Source organism: Scyliorhinus canicula, chromosome 7, assembly GCF_902713615.1.
Source record: "Scyliorhinus canicula chromosome 7, sScyCan1.1, whole genome shotgun sequence".
NCBI lineage: Eukaryota > Metazoa > Chordata > Chondrichthyes > Carcharhiniformes > Scyliorhinidae > Scyliorhinus > Scyliorhinus canicula.
In genome coordinates, this window is record NC_052152.1 from 106,774,725 (window position 1) to 106,794,039 (window position 19,315).

General features: G+C 46.8%; 1 protein-coding gene across 1 annotated transcript in view; it reads right to left on the reverse strand.

Annotated features, from left to right (window-relative positions):
- The window catches only part of LOC119969114, a 358,923-nt gene that overhangs the window by 248,076 nt on the left and 91,532 nt on the right, over nucleotides 1-19,315 (reverse strand). The window contains exons 9-10 of the mRNA XM_038802328.1: nucleotides 5,144-5,253; nucleotides 4,779-4,912 (exon numbers count right to left, since the gene is read on the reverse strand). Coding sequence (XP_038658256.1) covers nucleotides 4,779-4,912; nucleotides 5,144-5,253 — 244 coding nt within the window. The remainder of the gene's footprint in view (nucleotides 1-4,778; nucleotides 4,913-5,143; nucleotides 5,254-19,315) is intronic.

Consider the following 19,315-nt stretch of genomic DNA (forward strand, 5'->3'; position numbering starts at 1 on the left):
GTGCAGAGAGGGGTATTTGGAAGCTAATGACAATGGGGAGGTGCGAGAAGGGGTGGTCTGGGAGGCGTTGAAGGCGGTGGTTAGAGGGGAGCTGATATCTATTAGGGCACAAAGGGAGAGGGGGGAGAAGGTTGAGAGAGAGAGGTTGGTGGAAGAAATGGTAAGGGTAGACAGGAGGTATGCGGATGCCCCGGAAGAGGGGCTTTTGAGGAAGCATCGTAGTCTCCAAGCGGAGTTTGATATATTGCCCACCCGGAAGGCGGAGGCGCAGTGGAGGAGGGCGCAGGGGGCGGTATAGGAGTACGGGGCGAAGGAAAGTCGGATGCTGGCCCACCAGCTCCGGAAGCGGGAGGCAGCGAGGGAGATAAGGGGAGTTAGAGATGTAGGAGGGAATCTGGGTGCAGAGTGCAAGGGACATCAATGGGGTGTTCAGGACCTTTTATGAGGGGCTGTACCGGTCGGTGCCCCCTGGGGAGGAGAGCGGGACAGACCACTTTCTGGATAAGTTGGGAGTTCCCGAGAGTGGGGGAGGAGCGGGTGGAGGGTCTGGAGGCCCCAATCGAGTTGGAGGACCTGATCGAGGCATTGGGGAGCATGCAGTCAGGGAAGGCACCGGGGCCTGACGGGTTCCCGGTGGAGTTCTATAAGAAGTTCTCAGACCTGCTCGGCCCATTGTTAGTGAGGATCCTGAATGAGGCGAGGGAGGGGGAGGCTTTGCCCCCGACGATGTCCAGAGCACTAATTTCACTGATTTTGAAGCGGGATAAGGACCCCCTCCAGTGTGGGTCCTCCAGGCCGATCTCGCTCCTCAACGTGGATGCGAAGGATGTGGTCCCGCAGGTCATTCACGAGGACCAAACGGGGTTTGTGAAGGGGAGGCAGCTGAATGTCAACGTGAGGTGGCTTCTTAATGTTATAATGATGTCGGCGACGGGCGGGGAGGCGGAAATAGTGGCATCGATGGATGCGGAGAAAGCTTTTGATAGGGTGGAGTGAAGTTACCTGTGGGAGATGTTGAGGAGATTTGCGTTTGGTGAGGGGTTCATTAGTTGGGTGAGGCTACTGTACAGTGCTCCTGTGGCGAGCGTGGTGACGAATGGGAGGAGGCCGGAGGACCTTCGGCTGTCCCGGGAGACGAGGCAGTGGTGCCCCTTGTCTCCCTTGCTCTTCACATTAGCGATTGAACCCCTGGCCATGGCACTGAGGGAATCGAGGAACTGGAGGGGGATTGTGAGGGGGGGCCACCGGCTGTCGCTGTACGCGGACGATTTACTGCTGTACATTGCGGATCCGGCAGGGGGGGGGGATGCCAGAGGTGATGAGGATCCTGGGGGGGTTTGGTGACTTCTCTGGCTATAAGCTCAACGTGGGGAAGAGTGTGCTTGTGGTGTACATGGGGGACCAGCAGAGAGAGATAGGGGAGCTTCCGTTGACGAGGGCAGAAAGGAGCTTCAGGTATTTGGGAGTCCAGATAGCCAGGAGCTGGGGGACCCTGCAGAGGTTAAACTTTACGAGGCTGGTGGAGCAGATGGAGGAGTAGTTTAGGAGGTGGGATGTATTGCCACTCTCCCTAGCGGGCAGGGTCCAGTCGGTTAAGATGACGGTGCTCCCGAGGTTTTTGTTTCTTTTCCAGTGTTTACCCATCATGATTCCGAAGGCTTTCTTTAGGAGGGTTAATGGGAGCATCTTGGGGTTCGTGTGGGCGCAGAAGACCCCAAGAGTGAGGAGGGTATTCTTGGAGCGAGGCAGGGAGGTGGGTGGGCTGGCGTTGCCCAACCTGTGTGGGTATTACTGGGCCGCGAATGTGGCAATGATTCGTAGGTGGGTGATGGAGGGGGAGGGAGCTGCATGGAAGAGGATGGAGGCAGCGTCCTGTGTGGGCACGAGTTTGGGGGCGCTGGTGACGGCGCCGCTGCCATTCCCCCCGGCAAGGTACTCTACGAGTCCAGTATTGGTAGCTACCCTCAAAATCTGGGGTCAGTGGAGACGTCATAGGGGAAGGTGAAGGCCTCAGTTTGGTCCCTGATATGGGGGACCCTGTACCAGGGAGGATAGATGGAGGGTTTTTGAGCTGGCATAGGGCAGGTATCAGGCGGATGTGGGACCTCTTCCTCGACGGGAGATTTGCGACCCTAGAGGAGTTGGAGGGGAAGTGGGGTCTCCCCCCAGGGCACACCTTGAGGTATATGCAGATTAGGGCGTTTGTTAGGCGGCAGGTGGCGGAGTTTCCGCTATTGCCGCCAAGGAGGGTTCAGGATAGGGTGCTCTCGGGGATGTGGGTCGGTGAGGGCGGGATCTCTGCAATTTATCAGGTGATGCAGGAGGGGGAAGAGGCCTCGGTGGAAGAGCTGAAAGCTAAGTGGGAGGAGGAGCTGGGGGAGGCGACTGACGAGGGGAAGTGGGTGGACGCCCTGGGGAGGGTTTATTCTTCCTCCACTTGCGCACGGCTTAGTTTAATTCAGCTAAAGGTGCTGCACAGGGCGCATATGACTTGGACCAGGCTGAGTCGGTCCTTTGGGGGTGAGGACAGGTGTTCGGGTAGCCCAGCGAATCACACCCATATGTTTTGAGCTTGTCCGGTGCTGGAGGGTTTCTGGAAGAGGGTGGCAGGGACCTTGTCCAGGGTGGTTGGTTCCAGGGTGGAACCGGGCCCGGGGCCGCTATGTTTGGGGTGGCATCGGAGCCCGGAGTACAGGAGGCAAGAGAGGCCGGTATCCTGGCCTTTGCGTCCCTAGCAGCCCGGCGCAGGATCCTTTTACAGTAGAGGGACGCGAGGCCCCCGAGCACGGAATCCTGGGTTCATTAAACTGGAGAAGGTCAAGTTTGCCCTGAGGTGGTCGGTGCAAGGATTCTTTCGGCGGTGGCAGCCATTTCTTGATTTCCTGGCGGAGTGTTAGAGGGTGGTCAACTTCAGCAGCAACCCGGGGGAGGGGGAGTCTATGTTTATTACTCTTTCTTGTTAATTTATTGTTTTGTATTGGGGGGGGGGGAAGGGGTTTCTGTTTTTTCTTTCTGTTGTCTTTGTTGGGATAAAATTTATTGTTGGAAAATTTGAATTAAAATTATTTTTTTTTTAAATGAAAGCAAGTCTCAGCCATGGTATTCTGCATGGTATGGGACATGAGGAGTGTGATGGAATATATTGTCTGCAAGGATACTGCTGCGGCAGCACTCAGAAGCTCAATACCACCAAGGACTAAACAGCCCAATAGATTTGACACAGCAATTTAAATATTTGCCCCTTCCACCGTCAGCATACTGTGAATACTGTATGCACAATCTACAGAACGTACAATAACAAATCTAATACTGCTATGAGTCAATCATAAAGTTCATTATTCTAAAAGTCTATTGTGCAATCATGAGTGAAGTTATTATCAGATTAACAATGTTTTGTTACAATGGTAACCCCAAAGAAATTGCCAATGTAGTGTGTCATTTGATGGATTCTGGCTTGTGTACATATTTAAAGTTCTTTCTCTAGTCCCGAAAACATTTCCCATTCAAGTACACATTCAATTCCTATTTGAAAGTTTCAGGAATCTCCTTCTACCACCCTTTCAGGGAGTGCACTCCAAACCACAACTACTCATTCAGAACAATAAAACTCCATCTCCCCCTTTGTTATTTTTTGCCAATTATCATAAATCTATGTCCTATCTATGGAAACAGTTTCTAGCTATTTACTCTATCTACAACCCCTCACTTTTGAATACTCCATAGCTACTTACCATCCCTAGGCTCCGGCCAGGAAAGCACGGCTATGTGGTATGATCTTATTATTGCCACCTTCAGTTGCTGTTCACAAACCATCATCCGTTACAAATTATACAATTATAAAACAATGATAGAGAAGACTATCTGAGTAAGATTGTCCCAAACTTTCTGACTGATTGATGTTCCTTCCCCATTGTGATCAGATGAGGAGAAATTTCTATGGCATTTTCCATGACCTCAGGACATCACAAAGCACATTATAGCGAATTAAGTATATTTGAAGTCTAGTCAAAGTTATAAAAAAGGGAAAGTGACAGCTAATTATTACACAGCAAGCTCCCACAAACGGCAGTGTAATTACAACCAGATAATCTGGTTTAGTGCCACTGGTTGAGGAATAAATATTAGCCAGTTATGATGTGTAGAATTCCATGATCTTCAAAATAGTATTGTGGAATCTATTACTGGGCTCAAAGTGCAACATGTCACCTTTTGTCTATTCACTTTGAAATCTTCTGGAGTCAACATGGAATTCAACAATTTCTGATCATAACCTCCAACCCCATTTTTTCCCCTCTTTGTGCTTGTTTTCAGATTGAAGCTGTTGTTGACTACTTTGCTTCCCTATTTACACTTCTTCTAGACGTAACTTTTAATGCTTTACTTGTCAAATTACCATCTCGTCTCACCTTGCATCATCATCTCTTTCGTAATTTAATCTTTTGAGCCTTTCCTCCTATCATAGACATCCCATTTTGTTCCGATCTCCCTCTCTGCTTAAAAATTTACATCTCTAAGAACTCACAAATCTGATAAAGGGTCACCAATCTTAAACATCATCCCTGCTTCTCTCTCCATGGATGGTACAAGACCTGCTGAGCATCTGTCTTTATATTAGGGAAGCCAGAGTTTCTATTTCACAATGTTTATCAAAATCCAAAAGTGATACATTCAACAGTGCAGTTCTCTCCTCAGTATAGGACTGTGGTTCCAGCTTAAATGATATGCGAACATTCTGGAAAGGTTTAAATGTTACATTTACAGGTCAGTAATTTTCACACCTGTCAACTCCTTTCTCAACGTTTTTAACAATCTGTATGCTGTCAGAAGCTGCACAATACAAGCGATAAGTCGTCACGCAGCCTTTAGCTTCACAGTCTACAGCAGCTTCTGTCTGATTGCAAATAGAGCGTTCCTGTGAAAAGGAATAATTTCCACTTGAAGAAAAGTGTCTAGTTTTACTTTAAAAGGTGTTTGAACATTTCTGAGCAAAGTAACAGAAAGCAACTGGTCAGATATAAAAGTTTAAAATTATTAAGGATAACAGAGATAAAATTTTAAGTTACACGCAAATTAACTGAATATTAATATTTCAAAAATACATTTGCACACATAAAATTATTATATCCCTGCACATATCCCTCACCTTGGAGTCTTTCCTTAGGCTATTGGTACAAGGATTCTTTTGAGGTTCCAAGTCATTTTCTTTAATTTGTGCAGTTTCCCGAATGCCTTCAGTACTTCCAGCAGAGCTGTCTGAACCAAACATTCCATATGTTAAGGAAATGGCAAAGTGCATCAGTTTTACAATATCATTTCTGTACTCTGTAGCTTGTTTGTATAATCTACCATTCAATCCCAAAGGCTATTTTTAGGAGGGTCATGAAGTTCAGAGAAATATTGATCCTCATACCTGCCAAACTTGGCCCCAATGCCAGATACCTCCCCTGCACTGTTATTTTGTGAATTCTATTAATAACCTTATCTGAGCATTTAATCCTGAGCATTGTAGGGTGCTATTGATCATATATCAAGGCTGAAGAAAGACATCCTACCAAATTTCAAATATTTATCTCAATTTCCTCAACATCTTTAATGTTGATGAGCTTCCATCAAGTTTGAAACCCTTTGGTATTTTTAAATATCCAGTTGATGGGGTGCATGGGATGCGAGCGTGGGAATAGATGTTTCCATGGGCTCTGGTGCTACTCATTCTTCAACCCTCACATTTATTGTACTCACGCAGCCTTAACTTAACTAATCTGGGAGAGAGAACTCCATATTTCTGGCTAAACATTGGTGACAAAATGCTGAGAAATCCTAAGAAAATCGTCAACAAATAAGAGCAGTCAGAAGAAACTGAGGTGGAGCCATCACTTTACATTATGGCGATTTACTCCTCGAATGGGCTCTTGATCCAGCACTCTTGAAGACATTACAGCTTATGACTGCTAACATTATTAAGATAATTGACAAGAAACTTGGCTCGTTAACACAGAATATCAGTGATTATGCAATAGAACTGCAGAATACTGGCAAACTGCTCAATGAAGCGGAGGACAGAATCCTTACTGTTGAAAATGCAACTTGAAAATGCAACTTCTTCGGCTGAGGCCCACTTGCAATCATTGGAAAAGCAGCTGAATTCTGAGGCCAGAGAAAAATGTCCGGATTGTTCGTTTACCAAAGGAACTGAAGATCAGCTCCCAGTTAAATTCTTTGACAGCTGGCCACCACGCTTTCTTACTTTAGTTACAAAAGCTGGATAACTTTTAAAATAACTTTGGAGATCGCCAAAGAGTATTGGAGGCATCTGACCATAATGGGGTCTTGCCCTATGATGGAGTGATAGCCTCTTTCTTCCAAGATTTCCGGTCAGCAATACAAAAGAGATGGAAGGGCTTCAATGAAGTTAGAAAATGGCTTGAGGCTATCAGAGTCCAATATGCCCTGCAACACAGACGGTGATATCTGACAATTCTGTAAAGATGCTTGACAATCTGGCTACGGCCATGGCCTTTGTGGACACCGTGGAAGACAATAATTTGGAGTAGCAATCTGCAGTTCACTAAATTCTGTACTCTATCCCTTGGCATTGTAAATTCTTCCCGATTCTGTGTTGTTATTTGTCATGCTGATATGTGTTGTGATCAATGTCTAGCAAGGAATCCACAGAACTTTTTTTTTTTTTATATAAATTTAGATTACCCAATTATTTTTTCCAATTAAGGGGCAATTTAGCATGGCCAATCCACCTACTCTGCACATTTTTGGGTTGTGGGGGCGAAACCCACGCAGACACGGGGAGAATGTGCAAACTCCACACGGACAGTGACCCAGAGCCGGGATCGAACCTGGGACCTCAGCGCCGTGAGGCGGTTGTGCTAACCACTAGGCCACCGTGCTGCCCTAGGAATCCACAGAACTGCTTGCGTCTTGTCCAAACCATGATCTTTATTAAAGCACACATGGTAAGGTAACGATCTGATACAGAGTAAGTTATCATGGAGTTTCTTTATGGTCCCCTGGAACTACCCCATGCATGACTGTCCTCTTGTACGTCTCTGGTTTAGCACACTGGGCTAAATCACTGGCTTTTAAAGCAGACCAAGGCAGGTCAGCAGCACGGTTCAATTCTCGTACCAGCCTCCCCGAGCAGGCTCCGGAATGTGGCGACTAGGCGCATTTCACAGTAACTTAATTTGAAGCCTACTTGTGAAAATAAGCGATTTTCATTTCATTTATAACCTTTTTTTTTAAACAAACAATTTTAATGCGGTATTTTTGGCATTACAAACAGCAACAGTATAAAAACAATGTACAAAGAACAATAAACATAGTGCAAACACCGACTCCCATCTCTCCAAAATCCGCCTATTTAACTCCCCCCCCCTGCTGACGATTAATTCTCAGCGAAGAAGTCAACGAATCAATGAATGGTTGCCACCTCTGCGCGAACCCGAACAAAAACCCTCTCAAGGCGAACTTAATCTTCTCTAGGCCGAGAAAGCTCGCCATGTCAGTTAGCTAGGTCTCCGACTTCGGGGGCTTTGAGTCCCTCCAAGCTAATAATATCCGTCTCCGGGCTACCAGGGAGGCAAAGGCCAGAACATCTGCCTCTTTCTCCTCCTGGATTCCCGGATATTCCGACACCCCAAAAATCACCATCTCTGGACTCATTGCCACCCTTGTTTTCAATACTCTGGACATGACGTCCACAAACCCCTGCCAATATACCCTAGGTTTTGGACATGCTCAGAACATGTGGACATGGTTTGCTGGTCCTCCCGAACATTTTACACACCTGTCCTCTACCCCAAAGAATCTACTTATCCGGGCCACTGGCATGTGGGCCCGATGGGCCACCCTGAATTGGATCAAGCTGAGCCTTGTGCATGTAGCGGTCGCATTGACATTGTTCAACACGTCCGCCCATAAGCCATCCTCCATCTCACCCCCAAGCTCCTCCTCCCACATACACCTCAACTCCTCGGTCTGCGTCTCCTCCACCCCCATAAGTTCTTGGTAAATATCCGAGACACTCCCCTCTCCCGCCCATCCCCTAGACACTACCCTATCCTGGATCCCCCTTTGTGACAGGAGCGGGAAGGAGGATACCTCCCTGCGCAGGAAGTCCCGCACCTGCAAATATCTGAATTTGTTCCCTCTTGCCAACCCAAACTTCTCCTCCAGCGCCCTCAAGCTAGGGAAGCTCCCTTCCAGGAACACGTCCCCCATCCTCTCAATTCCCGCCCGTTGCCATACTCGGAACCCCCCATCCAAGCTCCCCGGAGCAAACCGGTGGTTGTCACATATTGGGGACCAAACCGATGCGCCCACTGCTCCAACGTACCTCCTCCACTGACCCCAAATCCTCAGGGCTGGCACCACCACAGGGCTGGTAGAGTATCTCGCCGGCGGGAACGGTAGAGGTGCCGTTATCAGAGCCCCCAAGCTGGTGCCCCTACATGAAGCTGCCTCCATCCGCTCCCAAACCGACCCTGTCCCCACCACCCATTTCCTAATCATAGCAATATTGGCCACCCAGTAGCAATTACTGAAATTTGGAAGGGCAAGCCCCCCCCCCCCCCCCCCCCCCCCCGGTTTCTCTCGAGCATCACCTTCTTCACTCGCGGGGACTTACCGCCCAGCGAAAGCCCAGAATGATTTTGTTAACCCTCTTAAAAAAGGACCACAGGATGAAAATTGGGAGGCATTGGAATACAAATAAAAATCTCAGTAGGACCGTCATCTTAACCATCTGCATCCTCCCAGCCAGCAACAGCGGTAGTGCATCCCATCTCCGAAACTCACCCCTCATCTGCTCAACCAACCGATCCGCCCTAGCTTATATTCGAGTGCCATGTCACATGGCCACTGTTCGAGACTGCATGGTAGATCTGTACCGCCACGTGCTGGTTAGAGGTCGCACCACCAACTATATACACGATATTGTCTACAGGCATATCACCACATCCCCCTTCCTCAGGAAATATTGTTTGTTTACAAAGATGATTACTATAATTTGTCCATATATTAGTAATAAGCATAAACATTATAACAGGTTTAACTAGGGTGTCCATAAACATAGGTCAAAGGGTCATCTGGACTCAAAATGTTAGCCCTTTTCTCTCACTACGGATGCTCCCAGAACTGCTGAGACTTTCCAGCATTTTCTCTTTGGTTTCAAATTTCAGCATCCACAGTAATTTGCTTTTGTCCACAAACATGATATGCCTGGCCGGTGTCTATCCCTTTCGCACACTGATTGTGCCTCCCTCACGGGATCACCCCTGTGATCACTTGGGCTGTTGTCAGCCTTTTCAAAGATTGGTTTATGTGCTAGTCTCTTACTTCGTATCCTCTTTACACTGTGCCTTTGGAAGGCATGCATCCATGATGGTCACACGTGCGTCACCAACTTCCTTTTCTTTCCATTTCTTGCCAAGACGCTGTTTGCTACTTCGCTGTATGTTTTCTGTCTCTTCTGGCTCTGGTTTGTCAATCATGACATCACCTTCTTCTCTTTTACTTTTGTCAGTGGGATGAGTCTTCTCTTCTTCCTCCTTCTTGTTTCAACAATTAGTTTGCAAATTCTTTTCTTTTTATGTTTGGGCTTGGCAGCCCCTCGTTCGGTGCTGGTCTGCACCCTGTGCTCGGAAGTATGCGAATGCGCAGGTGGAGCCTAAGGCGCCGAGAAGTCATCACGGGATTGTGTGACCGCGCCCACGTCTGCAGCCTCAATTGGATGTTGGAGTGCCCCGCTTTCTGGTGCCTACATGGAGGTTAGATCTACAACAGGTGCTTCTCCTTCTTGGCTCGCTGGAGCAACACTCAATGGCTCATCACTGGAAATAACGATGCGGACACTCTCTGGTGGTGGCGATCCAGGCATTGGATCATCCTGGTCTTGTTCAAGAATGTATGTATGGTCCGTTGAGCTGCATATCGAGATAGCCATCATCTTCTCCGCTGTCTCACTCTCAAAGTTGTCAATCTCTTCAACATCAGAATTGGTATCATCACCACGGTAGCATAGTGGTTAGCACAGTTGCTTCACAGCTCCAGGGTCCCAGGTTCGATTCCTGGCTTGGGTCACTACCTGTGTGGAGACTGCACGTTCTCCCAGTGTGTGGGGATTTACGCCGGGTGCTCCGGTTTCCTCCAACAGTCCAAAGATGTGCGGGTTAGGTGGATTGGCCATGATAAATTGCCCTTAGTGTGTCCAAAAGGGTTAGGTGGAATTACTGGGTTATGGGGATAGGGTGGAGATGTGGGCTTAAGTAGGGTGCTCTTTCCAAGGGCCGGTGCATTTTGATGGGCCAAATGGCCTCCTTCTGCATTGAAAATTCTATGATCTAATCATCAACCATATCTTTCCACTCATCCTCAGTATCCTCGAAGATCAGGGATCTGACTACTGGAATCATTTCAGTGGCCTTAAACGATTCAGCAAGAACCTCTGGAGCAAGCCTCTCTAAGATTGGCACAATATCATCTGTTTCTAGTTTGTTCAGTAGCTGGTCCTCCAAGGATTCAGCGACTGCAATCTCAGTTTTTATTTTGGAGTGCGCCATCTCAGAGCTCCCGCCCTTTTCAGTGTCCAGCATGATCTGGGAGTCCCCCGTATTGTATTCACGTTGTCATTCCTTCCAAACCACCAGATTAGCGCTTCTTGGGCCTCTTCATTAAGTCAGTTCTTGCTCCTGAGAAAGAGATTTACGAGCAGTTCATACTGATCTTCATCTGGCTTGCCTTCCACGCCATTACTTTCCGTCTCATCTTCGAAGTCATCATACAAATCTTTGTAGCTTCAAAGCAAAGTGGGATGAAGAGCTGGGAGAGGGTATGGAGGAGGGGTTATGGTGTGAGGTGCTCTGGAGAGTGAACATCTCCACATCGTGCGTGAGGTTGGGGCTGATACAGCTGAAGGTGGTATATAGAGCACACCTCACAACGGATGAGCCGGCTTTTTGAGGGGGTAGAAAATCTGTGTGAACATTGGGCGGGCGGGGAGGAATACTGGAATAAGGTTTTATGGGGTAATTGCTAAAGTGGTACACGTGAAACTGGACCCGGGACCTCAGGAGGCCATATTTGGGGTGTCAGACCAGCCGGGGGTTGGAAACGGGTGCGGAGGCAGATGTTGTAGCCTTCGCCTCGTTGATCGCCCAAAGGCGGATCCTGTTGGGATGCAGAGCAACCTCTCCACCCTGTGCCCTGGCGTGGCGGGGGAAACTGTTGGAATTCTTAACTCTTGAGAAGGTTAAGTTTGAACTGAGGGGAAGGGTGGAGGGGTTCTACAATTCATGGGCATTATTCTTTATGCACTTTCAAGAATTGGATAACATCGAACATTAGGCCGGGGGGGCTGTATGTGTTAATGGTGTCTATGCATGATTCCGGATTCCTTTTTGTTATTTGTTTATGTTAACTTGCGGGCTGCTGCTTGGGGGTTTGGTGGGAGGATGGGATTGTTGTTGCTGCTATGGGGACTGTGATTGCATTCGCTACTGCTTATTGTTGGTGGGTATAAATTTGGGAGAAAATGTGAAAAATGAGAATAAAAATATTTTAAAAAACAAAATAAATCTTTGTAGCACTCATCGTCGGATTCAGCATCGTCTGGCAATGATTTCTCCTGCACGGTAGCACAGTGGGTAGCACTGTTGCTTCACAGCTCCAGGGTCCCAGGTTCGATTCTTGACTTGGGTCACTGTCTGTGTGGAGTCTGCACATTCTCCGTGTGTGTGGGTTTCCTCCGGGTGCTCCGGTTTCCTCCACAAGTCCAGAAAGATGCGCATTAGGTAATTTGGACATTCTGAATTCTCCCGCCGTATACTCGAACAGGTGCCAGAATGTGCCGACTAGGGGCTTTTCACAGTAACTTAATTGCAGTGTTAATGTAAGCCTACTTATGACAATAAAGAGTATTATTAATTGCACACGGAGTTGTGTGTTCACGCAGGAGGCAGCCAAGTTCAAAGTCAGCATGGAACTTTTCCGCCGAAAATTTGCTTAACATTCCACACTGTGGAACTTCAGGACTGAAGAAATTAAAGAACGATTAATTTGGTACAGTTTTCATAACTGTTCTGCAAGTGCTTCGACCGTTGTGCTTCGGCTTAGTTTTAATTGTTTTCAACGAGACACTTTTGCCTTCCCTCCAGTCGATCTTACAGGCTGTGCACCCAATGATTTCTGGTTCTTCAAAGAATGAAGATTCAAGCTTGTCAGGCCGCAAATCCATCTCGTATACTTTCGTAATGACCTCGTTTGTAAATTGGACTCAAACTTAAACTCCAGTGAAGCTCCTCGGCTTCTCATGCTCTGAATAGTTAACGTTCACCCCTTGTAGATGCTTTAATACGGGCTCGTCATGCTCCTGCATCATGTGGCTGAGTCTGTCCTCAGTTTCAAAGACCGATAACCAGAACTCTGCCGTGCCTTTCAAAATTTCGCTTTCCGTCGCTGGCTAACCTTCCCCCACTTTCACTGCAGCTCATGTCTCATCAGATAATCTCGCCACTGTATCTGATTGCGAATCGCTGTAATTTTTGTCAGCTCACTGACTGGGACAGACAGCCGCTCAACTAAGTTTAGGGATTCACATGCATCCACTCCTATGATGGACTCACTTGCCATGGGCCTTGTCGACTGCCATACTTAGGGCATACAATGGCGGCTCCTGCCGGCTGCTTAAAATGGCCGACCGCACCGAGACCATGTTTCTTCATGAAGTGCGTCACAGGTTTAATGGCTCTGCTGTATTCCTCAGTGTTGGCGCCAAAATTTTTCCATTAGAGTGTGCTGATTTGCTGTGCAGCTACCTTGCTCGCCTGGCAAATCTTTATTGCCTGTTCCAATACCAAATCTTCTTTCCGCAGCAACCTCTCAGGGAGCTTATCATTTGATACACCAAAGAAAATTTGGTCGCGGATCAGAGCAGTTTTTAGACTACTGAAGTTGCATGACTGGGCCTTCAGTGTCAAGTCAGTGACAAAACGTTCGAACGATTTGCCAGTTTTCTGGATACGCTTACGCAACATATATCTCTCAAATGTCTCATTCATTTTGGGGTAGCAATGTCGATCAAAGTACCCAACAACTTCATCGTATCTCGTGCTATTCTCCTCATTGTCAAAAGCAAAAGTATTATATAGTTCAATTGCTTGTGGACATGTCACAAATAGAAGCAACGCTATTCGCCTTTCGTCAAGCTGTGCCTGCAGGCCTAGGGCCGACACACAAGAGTTTTAACTGCTGCTTGAAGAGCTGCCAGTTTTCATGTACATTGCCTGATACTTGAAGCTGGTAGAGGGCTCTCAGTCCGTCCATCTCGAGCTTCAGTGTCCTTTGCTGTGTTGAGTTGCCAATGGCTGCAGTTCATCACCAGGTCAGTCCTTCTGCTGAATTTTTACTTTATAACTGTCGTCGTTATCTGGTATTATGTTGTGTTCGCTGCTCGATGTCTAGCAAAGAATCCTTGTGACTTATTAAATCAAGATCTTTATTAAAGCACACGTGGTAAGTAACGATCTGATACAGAGCAAGTTATCATGGAGTTTCTTTATACTCCCCTGGAACTACCCCTATGCACGACTGTCCTCACGTACATCTTATAACCTTCTGGCGATCACCCGATGCACCCTGGTTTATATCTGAGTCCTTGTCACATGACCACTGTCTCGAGACCGCACGGTGGATCTGTACCACCACCTGCTGGTTGGAGATCACACCACCAACTCTATACAATATTGTCGACAGGCATATAGACATAGATGTGCCTGACTAAGAGTTGCTTAAATGTCCCTAATGACTCTGACTCCACCACCTCTGCTGGCAGTGCATTCCACACACTCATCACTCTCTGTGTAAAAAAACCTACCTCTGACATCTCCCCTATGCCTTCCCCCAATCACCTTAAAAATATGCCCCCTTGTGACAGCCATTTCCACCCTGGGGAAAAGTCTCCGGCTAACCACCCTATCCATGTCTCTCATCACCTTGTACACCTCTATCAAGTCATCTCTCTGTCTTCTTCACTCCAGTGAGAAAAGCCCTAGCTCCCTCAACCTCACCACAATCGGAATGATTTAGTCATTGATCACTACAATGAGTGTTTAATCCTTAAGAATACTATCTGGCTTGAATGGAAAACACCCCTCAGCATGCTCCTTCTAGTTAAGACTAGGGCTGTGTAATGGATATCGGTCTTCATTCTCATCCGTAATTGGTTTTAGTAGTCTATGTTTTATGGTCTCCTTTGCTTCAATCACGATATGTGGAGATGTCGGCGTTGGATTACACGCGAGAACAACACCCACCAAGTACGCGGTACATACTCGTGCGACTCGGCCAACCTCATGCGCTGCAGGAAAGGATGTCCTGAAGCGTGGCACATGGGCGAGACCATGCAGACACTGCGACAACGAATGAACGGACATCGCGCGACAATCACCAGGCAGGAATGTTCCCTTCCAGTCAGGGAACATTACAGCATTCAAGGGCATTCAGATTCTGATCTCCGGGTAAGCGTTCTCCAAGGCGGCCTTCAGGACACGCGGCAACGCAGAATCGCCGAGCAGGAACTTATAGCCAAGTTCTGCACACGAGTGTGGCCTCAACCGGGACCTGGGATTCATGTTGCATTCCATTCATCCCCCACCATCTGGCCTGAGCTTGCGAAATCCTACCAACTGTCCTGGCTTGAGACAATTCACACCTCTTTAACCTGGGGTTACCCCTTTCTCTGGATCTGTAAAGACTTAATTACCTGCAAATGCTTGCATTCTAAGCATTGTCTGGCATCTTTGAATTTGTCTATATATATGTTTCTGGAACATACCTCTTCATTCACCTGAGGAAGGATAAGTGCTCCGAACGCTCGTGTTTGAAATGAACATGTTGGACTTTAACCTGGTGTTGTAAGACTTCTTACTGTCAATTATGATAAACATAAGTAGTGCCACTACTGGGAAGTGGGCGAGTGGCTCATGTCCCAATGGCAGCGGTTAGAATGCAAAAAGGGCATTCAGCACTTATCCTTATTGTAATATTTCTCACCTCTTTTTTGAGGGTAAATGATGCCTTGGCGCAATGATGTAAAGTCTGTAGGTGTAGCCCTACAGGCCATCACATTTGGTGAGGAATATCCCCTCAGAACTTATAACTTATTTTTGTAGTTTATTTTGCGGTAAAAGAACCTTTACCTGGCTCCTGCAAGGGTACAGGCAGGTCTCATAGCCTATAAAAAGACTTTATAATGTGTCAATGGCACCTCTGGTATAGTTGGAGATGGGGGAGGGATGTTTTGGTGCATGCTCCAGGAGGGCACCAAAATCTCTGGCTTGATAAGCCTTTTTCTCTTTATGTCAACAATCAATATTCTCTTTGGCTGAAGTGGCAATGGCAGTAGCTACTTTGAAATTTTGCTCCTGGAATGTTCGGGGAGAACATAATCCTTTTAAAAATAAAAGTTGTCTTTCCTCATAAAGGAAACCGTTGCTTCATTGCAAGAAACTCATTTAGATGCAAGCAGTACCTAAAATTCAAGAGGGACTGGGTGGGGCAGTGTTTTTTTGTGCCTCATTCTCAACCAGTAGTCATGGGGTTGCAGTATTAGTCAATAAAAATTAAACTTTTAAAATGGAGAACTGTGTGAAGAATAAGAGAGGTAGCTATGCAATTGTCATGGAGCTATTGCATGGGACAAATATCTTGATAATGAATGTATGGTTCCCCCAAACAATTCCCCTGATCTTGTTACTAAAGTCTTCATGATGTGGAGATGCCGGCGTTGGACTGGGGTGAGCACAGTAAGAAGTCTTACAACACCAGGTTAAAGTTCAACAGGTTTGTTTCAAACACGAGCTTTCGGAGCACGGCTCCTTCTTCAGGTGAATGGAAAGGCTTGTTCCAGAAATGTTTATATAGACACAGTCAGAGATGCCCCGGAATGCGAGCACCTGCAGGCAATCAAATCATCAAAGATGCAGAGAGAGAGGTAATCCAGGTTAAAGAGGTGTGAATTGTCCCAAGCCAGTTCAGTCGGTAGGCCTCTGCAAGTCCAGGCTTGTTGGTGGGGGCCGAATGTAATGCGACATGAATCCCAGATCCCGGTTGAGTCCGCATTCATGCGTGCGGAACTTAGCTATAAGTTTTTGCTCAGCAATTTTGCGTTGTCGCGTCTCCTGAAGGCCTCCTTGTAGAATGCTGACCCGGAGATCAGAGGCTGAATGTCCTTGACTGCTGAAGTGTTCCCCAACTGGAAGGGAACAGTCCTGCCTGTTGATAGTCGCACGATGCCCGTTTATTCGTTGTCGCAGTGTCTGCATGGTCTCGCCAATGTACCACGCTTCGGGACATCCTTTCCTGCAGCGTATGAGGTAGACTACATTGGTCGAGTCGCACGAGTATGCGCCGCGTACCTGGTGGGTGGTGTTTCCACGTGTAATGGTGGTGTCCATGTCGATGATCTGGCATGTCTTGCAGAGATTACCCTGGCAGGGTTTTGTGGTGTTGTGGTTGCTGTTCTGAAGGCTGGGTAATTTGCTGCAAACAATGGTTTGTTTGAGGTTGCGCGGTTGTTTGAAGGCCAGTAGTGGGGGTGTGGGGATGACTCTCTGCATCTTTGATGATTTGATTGCCTGCAGGTGCTCGCATTCCGGGGCATCTCTGACTGTGTCTATATAAACATTTCTGGAACAAGCCTTTCCATTCACCTGAAGAAGGAGCCGTGCTCCGAAAGCTCGTGTTTGAAACAAACCTGTTGGACTTTAACCTGGTGTTGTAAGACTTCTTACTAAAGTCTTCATGGACATTGCTGAATAGCTAATTTCGACTTTTGTTTGGGCAGATTCGAAGGGCTTTCTTGCAGAGGGACAGGCAGTTGTGGGCTAGGCATTACCTAATTTGATGTAATTTGATGTGTAATTACTGGGCGGCGAACAGTGAGTAAATGCGGGGGTGGTTTAAGGATCTGGGGCTGGATCGAGGAGGCTTCTTCTACAGGTTTGAACCTGGTGGCACTTGTTACTGCTCCTATTCCGTTCTCTCCTGCTAGGTTCTCTTTGAGCCAGTGGTAATAGCCTCTTTGAGAATATGGAATCAATTCAGACAGCACTTAAGCAGGGTCTATGTCGCTATTGGCGCAGATCTGTGTGAACTGTGGTTTATAGGTTACTTTTGCTGGGCTAACGGGCATAATGGTGGCACAGTTGTTAGCACTGCTGCCTCACAGAGCTGAGGACCCGGGTTCAATCCTGGGCCCTGGTCACTGTCTGTGTGGAGTTTGCACATTCGCCGTGTGTCTGGGTGGGTCTCACCCCCACAACCCAAAAAGATGTGCAGGGTGAATTGGCCACATTAAATTGAAATGAAATGAAAATGAAAATCGCTTATTGTCACGAGTAGGCTTCAATGAAGTTACTGTGAAAAGCCCCTAGTCGCCACATTCCGGCACCTGTCCGGGGAGGCTGGTACGGGAATCGAACCGTGCTGCTGGCCTGCTTGGTCTGCTTTAAAAGCCAGCGAGTGAGTGCCCCTTAATTGGAAAAAAAAAGAAGTGAATACTCTAAATTTATAGAAAAAAAGGTTTACTGGGCTGGAGAATTTGGTGGAGAAGTTTCAACTCCCGAGAGGGAATATTTTTAGGTATTTGCAGGTGTGAAATTTTGTGCCCAATGAATTTTCTGTTTGCTCAATTGCCGGCACCTTTACTTATGGATAAAGTACTGTCTCTTGACTACATGGGGGAGATATCCGATATATTTGGGCTGATGATGGTGATGGAGAAGGCTTCGCTGGAGGAGGTAAAGGGGAAATGGGAGGAAGCGTTGGGTTGGGTTTTGGGTGGGGGGGTGTGGAGCAAGGTTCTGTATTTCGTCAATTTTACCTCTTCATGTGCAAGGCTAAGTTCGAAAGTGGCACATAGGGCACAGTTGACTAGGACACCTTTTGAGTGGGTTCTTCCCGGGTGTAGAGGATAGATCTGAATGTTGTTCAAGGGGGCGGCGAACCACTCATGTTTTGGTCTTGTCCTAAACTAGTTAAGTTCTGGGCTTCCTTCTTCAAAACAATGTTGAAGGTTTTAGGAGTTAGAATGGAGCTGTGCCCAATGGTGGCAATCTTTGGAGTGTTGGGCTTGCTGTTGCTGCAGGAAGGAAGAAGGCCGATGCATTGGCCTGAGCCTCTTAATGGCCTGGAGGCGTGGTTGGGGATTTGTTGGATTTCCTGCATTTGGAAAATATAAAGTGTGCCAAAAGGGGATCGGTGGTGGGAGTTTACTCCAGGTGGCTGCTGTTCATTACCTTTTTGAAGGAGCTGGCTGTCATCAGCAACTGGGGTGCTGAGTTAATTCAGGATAGGTGGGGCTTAGCTGTCAGGATATTTTCATATAAATTGTATATATTTGTTTGACCATTTTATATATTAAAATTGAAAATTTTCTGAATAAAAATATTTTTAGAAAAAGAAAACTTTGGGATTCCTTTCATGCTTGATGCCAGTCTCTTTTCATATTCCTTCTTTGCCTTTTCATCTCTCTTCTGCATCCTTTATATTCAGCTCAGTTTTCAATTATATTTTCACCTGACATGTGCAATAAACGCATATTTTTCTTCTTTTACCTTCATTTCAGTCCCTTCTTCATCCTGGGAGCTCTATCTTCCCTATCATCTTTTGAAGGAATATACCTGAATAATCCCTGAATCTTCTAGTCTTTGAAGGTAGTCCACTGATCAATTGTCATTTCTCCTGCCAACCTTTGACTACAATTAATTCAGTCCAGGTCCATTCTTACCCCCATTGATATTGGCTTTTCTCCCCGTTAATTTTTCTTACTTTGGACTGTTATTTTCTCTTTCCCAAAGTCAGCCTAAAATGTATGATACAATGATCACTGCCCCCTCAATTCCACTTGATCCATTTGGCCCCTCTCATTTCCAAGAACCAGCTCTAGCGGTACTTCTTTCCTTCTTGTATTGGAAACTGACTGAGTAAAATTTTCCTGAAAACATTCTGGGAACTTTTGTCCCTCTCTGCCCTTTACACCACTTATCCCAATATAGACTGGAATAGTAGTAAAGCCCTCTATTATAAGTAGTTTATAAGTTCTGCATCGCTCTACTTTCTATACAAAATGTGTCCCTCAATCCTTCCCTATAGCTGGTGGCCTATAGACTACATCCAGCAATGTAATTGCACCTTTTTTGTGTTTGAGCTCGAGTCAAGAAGGTGCTGTCCTTGATCCTTCTGGGACATCCCATTTCTCCAGTACTGTACTGCTCACTTGCACAAACATCTCCCCCTTTTCTTC